The 5,500-nt window shown below is 41.2% G+C and overlaps 1 protein-coding gene across 1 annotated transcript; it reads left to right on the plus strand.

Moving 5' to 3' along the window:
* The first annotated feature begins 307 nt into the window (after window positions 1–307).
* LOC115154646 (P2Y purinoceptor 14-like) lies at window positions 308–2,211 on the plus strand. Its single transcript, XM_029701092.1, has 2 exons — window positions 308–353; window positions 565–2,211. The coding sequence occupies exon 2, from the start codon at window positions 578–580 to the stop codon at window positions 1,643–1,645; it is 1,068 nt and encodes a 355-aa protein (XP_029556952.1). The 5' UTR covers window positions 308–353; window positions 565–577; the 3' UTR covers window positions 1,646–2,211.
* Window positions 2,212–5,500: the final 3,289 nt, after the last annotated feature.

A 5,500-nucleotide genomic window follows, 5' to 3' on the forward strand; every position in this document is an offset into this window, starting at 1 on the left:
CTCCATAGACCCAGGAGCAGTATATCATAAACTCATATAGTCCCCAAAACAATGAAGTCAAGACAATGTTGGGTTTTCTTCAAATTTTACTCATCCACATCTATCTAGAGATTAACGTCGTGACAGGGCCCTCAGAACTGTCTGTCTCATTTTCCCTTCGCTGAAAGCTTTGCGATTGAGGAAGCAACATAAGCTGTCTTAACAGGGATGATTTGATGGTTGACTCACGTCACATCTCAGTATTTCCTTGATGGGACATGGTTCTGTCAAAAGCACTGCTCATGCACAGGAACTCATTCATTTCAGTCTGAGACTGAGAGTGGAGCGGAGGGCAGAGCAGAGCAGCTACCCATGTAAGTTCTCGTTTTCTGGTTGTAATAACATGGCTTGATGATAGTTTATTTCAGACTTCAATCAACACAGCATAATATAACAAATATCGCAACTTTCATACATTTAGTTTATTTGATTTGATCATACTTTTTCTTGCATTGAAAGAAAAAAATTGTATGCATGGTGTTTTTGAAATATATGGGTTTTAATTAAACTTTTGCTTTCCTTTAGTTGATTGATCAGCATGTGTCGTCCGTGTGATTCAGCTTGTGTCTCGGCCGTTGGGACTAGACTGAATACCACCGTTAGTGGGACGATGATGGAACTAGGAGTAAACACCAGTGGGGTTGATGTAAATGGCAACTGTGAGATCCATGATGGCATCCTGTCTCCTACCTTACCTATTCTCTACTCAATAATCTGCTTCTTCGGCCTGGTCAGTAACACCATGACCATATTTGTGTTCTTCCTGAGGAAGCACTCCGACTCGTCCATGGCTGTGTACATGAGACACCTGGCCATAGCTGACTTCCTGTTGGTGCTGTGTCTACCTATGCGGGTCTATTACCACAACAGCCAGGGCCCCTTCTACGTCTGCAAGGTGCTGGGCATCTTCTTCTACGTCAACATGTATGCCAGCATCCTGTTCCTCAGTCTGATCAGTCTGGACCGCTACCTGAAGATCATCAAGCCTGTGTGGGTCCTGAGAATCCACAGGGTGCGGTGGAGCCACCGGGCGTCCTTTTTGGTGTGGACAAGCCTGGTCCTGGGCATGTCTCTGTTCTTCCTCAGGAATGACAGGCAGCAACCCTGTGACAGGATCTGCTTCCACTTCCACCATAAAGGTCTCCTGGGGGGCCTGGCAAACCTCACCATGGTAGCCTTCTTCTGTGCCACCTTCATCCTCTTCCTCTGCTTCTATGCCAGCATAACCACCAAGGTGAGGACCATGTCCTTAGGGAACCGGGACCCCAAGGCCCAGCGGAAGAAGAGCAGGGTCGTCCGGAAGACTTTTGTGGTGCCGGTGATCTTCACACTGTGCTTCCTGCCATACCACCTGGTGCGAGTGCCCTACGTGCTGGCCCAAATGGATCTGATTCAGGCCCTGGACAGTAAGCAGATTCTTCACATCCTCAACGAGCTCACTCTGCTCCTGTCTTCCCTCAACAGCTGTCTGGACCCCATAATCTACTACTTCCTGTCGTGCACCTATAGGAGGACCATCCTCTGTGCCCTGCAGGGGCAGTTCAAGACCATGTATGCTGTTAACAGTAGACGCATCAGTATTAATCAATCTATTACAGAGATTTAGAGCTATTTAAGGCAGGGAGTTTTTAACATTTTGCACAATGGGGTTAGAAATCTATTTAGATTAGTAACTGAGAAATTATGTATAATAATTTACAATACATGTTAATACTGTTGATACTATTGACACTATAAAATAAAGTATAGAAGGGTATTATTGAACGTACATTATTAAAGATGAATATATATATGAACTCTTGTTATCAAGTTCTTACTGGACTTTGTAGATATAATTGTTGGTCCAGTAAGAATGGTGTTTGTATGAGTATTTGTACAGCCTGCGTTATTTGAGTATATTACTCACACTTATGATGACCTTAGATTGTCATGGTTAAAAGGGCATTATAAACCGGGTGGTTCGAGCCCTGGATGCTGATTGGCTGAAAGCAGTGGTATACCATGGATATGTCCCCCAAAAGTTTTATTGTCACAAACCTCTGTTGTCTGAAAACGTATTAATTCGATGAAGTACCGACAAAAGCAGCAATGGCCATGTTGTGTCAGTCTTGTACACTTTTTAAAATATATTTTTCTGCCATGGGATCAATAAATGTATATTTTCACACAATAGAGAGCCTTGAAGTTTATTTATGTAAGTATTTGCCTTTTACAGTTGCATAAGTTCGCTAAAGTTACTGATTAATTAAGTTCACCAAAGTTAATTTCATTTGATGTTCATGAGGGATTATCTCCTCAGATAACACGGAGACTTTCATGATTATTTTCTTGCTTTCAAAACATTTCTATTAAATGTATATTAAATGATAACAGAGTACTGATCAATTTAAGTAAGCATGTGAGTAGTATGTATAGTAGAGGCAGTATATTATCAAACTTTTAAGTAGTCTAATCCAATCACTGTCAGGATCCACTCAGTTATTCAGTAATTTATCAAATACATTATGGGTTGAATTATTTAGTTTTATCACCTACTGCACAAAAACAGGCTGGGCTTCGACTGACAGCATAGATTGATCACAGAGGAGCGGAGGAGCAGAGGAAAGAGTGATATACCTGTTGTTCAAAGCCAGACGCTCACTTTGATGATATCACTGTCTCTGGTGGATGATCATCAGCCTTTCATTAAAGAGAACAAAGCTATTTCCAGTCTTTATCTTGGATAAATACTGTTTGGTGCATATTTAGGCTATTTGCATTTGGATGAGTTGACCTTGCAGTACAATACCTGAAGTAACAATGTCCATAGCTGACAAACATATTTTTTGTCGTTTGTATAATAGCATGTAAATGATCCTTTGTCTGACATTTCAAACCGATTCTTATCCTTTTGAATCAAGGCAGCGCACAGACCTTTCAGGGGGCCGGTGCTCAAAATAAAAATACTTTCATAATTCATATCTTGATATTCCTAAAATATCAACTGCCTCTGTAGCGATGTATTTTTACTTTTAAGAAAATGACTATTTATTTGTACAACAACACACTCAATACAAATGGTAAGCCTCCTAAAGACATGATTGACAGGGGAAAGAGGGTGGGCTTTCAGCTTGTCATTGTTTATAATTGATGTTAATCTGCTAGTTAGCTGGCTTGATTTTTAGATTTTTTTGGACTGATTGTGATTTATCCTTGATGTTCTTAAATTCTTAAACAATAACTTTATAATGTAATATTCATAATCTTCTAACTCATGATATATGGCTGGCTGGCAAGTGGCTTGTATTGAAATTGTAGTATTATGGTGGTCAGCTCCAGTAGACTACCTGTGTTGCTGCTGCCCTGACACATGGTGCAACTCCCGACTGAAGAAGGGATGGCCTGAAGAAGGCATGTAGTTGAGTCAGAGGGTCGTTGATGAAGACGCGCCTCTGTCTTTCTGCCTCTCTCTGCTAGGTGTATTAGCCAACCAGACCAGGTATTGATGATGCTAATAATCTAGTGTTATCAAGTGTTAATAAAATATTATGCTGATGTGGCAGTACTGCTGATATTTAAACTAGGTAGCTGGCTAGTTGCAAAGGGTCGGAAACTTTACGGTAAATTTCCGTATATTTGGGGAATTTTGCTTAAATTCATCAAAAAAGTTAGCTTATAACAGTGAACCTTTTTTTGTGGGATACACATAAGGAAATTCTAGGTCTTGTGGCATATTTGAGTTAAACTATCCCCAATTCATTGGAATATCATCCCTCTGCATGCACAGTGCATTCTTCCAGCACATGAACAGCTGATTCTCAAGATCTTGCACACTAATGAGATGCTGTTGAGCCCACACTTCTACACTGTCTGAGCCAAGGACTACATGCTTTCTGGTAAGTTTTGATTACAGTACTGGGTGGGGTGAATATATTTTATATGACATACATCATTTTTTGTTAACTAGTAAATAGTAGCCTACAGCAAAGTGTGTTTAAATAATTTCTAACTTGTTATCAATTTCTGCTAGTTAGTTTATGCCACCATGTGGGTTTTAGCTTGCTTGAGCCTGCTAACTGAGGAGTGTTAATTCATCTGTTTCCATACATGTTTAATTAAAAAAAATATATATCTTACAAACAATTGTTTCATCTAACTGCTTAACTATTTATCTGTACATGGAATTGTATTTTTTTTTTTTACCTTTACAGGAAAATGCCATGGGCACGATCTGATACGTGGAGACATTTCACTGCAGCTAATGTAGAAGGAAAGCTGTGTACATTTGCAAATACTGTGCCAAATCATAAGTGAAAAATGCAACAAAGATGCAGAATCATCTGGCCAAGTGCATAAAGTTCCCTCAGCGCTCACAACAAGCAACATCTGACAAAAGTCCCTCTACTTCTATTCGAGGTGAAAATGATGAATCAGACACCTTATCGATAGCAACAGCTCATGGTCCTTCTGGACTCAGAAGTTTTTTGACTCAATGGAGGAACGTAGTCAGAGAAATGCTGATGAATGTCTTGCTCGAGCTGTGTATGCAACTGGTTCACCTCTGATGCTCACAGGCAATGTGTATTGGAAGAGATTTCTGAATGTTTTTCACCCAGCATACACCCCTACAACCAGACATGCTTTATCTACTCATTGCAATCATCTCTGATGGGTGGTCGAATGTTCGTGGGCAAGGAATAATTAACTACATCATCTCCACCCCTCAAACCAGTATTCTACTAGCACAGACACAAGAGATGACAGACAAACCGGTCTCTACATTGTAGATGCGCTGAAGGCAGTCATCAATGACCTTCGACCACATAAGGTATTTGCACTGGTGACAGACAATGCTGCGAACATGAAGGCTGCTTGGTCTAAAGTGGAGGAGTCCTACCCTCACATCACACCCATTAGCTGTGCTGCTCATGCATTTAATCTGCTCCTCAAGGACATCATGGCACTGAAAACAATGGATACACTCTACAAGAGAGCCAAGGAAATGGTTAGGTATGTGAAGGGTCATCAAGTTATAGCAGCAATCTACCTCACCAAGCCAAGTGAGAAGAATAAGAGCACCACATTGAAGCTGCCCAGCAACACCCGTTGGGGTGGTGTTGTCATCATGTTTGACATAGAGAGGAAGGAGTCTCTCCAAGAAATGGCCATATCACAGTCTGTTCGATATGGACAGCCCCATCAAGAGGATCCTCCTGGATTATGTATTTTGGGAGAGAGTGGTAAGCAGCTTGAAACTCCTGAAACCTGTAGCAGTAGCCATTGCACGGATTGAGGGAGACAATGCCATCCTGTCTGATGTTCAGACTCTGCTTGCAGATGTAAGAGAAGAAATCCATACTGCCCTGCCCACTTCACTATTGCTCCAAGCAGAGGAAACTGCAGTTCTGAAATACATAAAAAAGTGTGAAGACTTCTGCCTGAAGCCCATACACGCCGCAGCGAACATGTTGGACCCCAAGTA

The sequence above is a fragment of the Salmo trutta genome, chromosome 19 (genome assembly GCF_901001165.1).
Source record: "Salmo trutta chromosome 19, fSalTru1.1, whole genome shotgun sequence".
Taxonomy (NCBI): Eukaryota; Metazoa; Chordata; class Actinopteri; order Salmoniformes; family Salmonidae; genus Salmo; species Salmo trutta.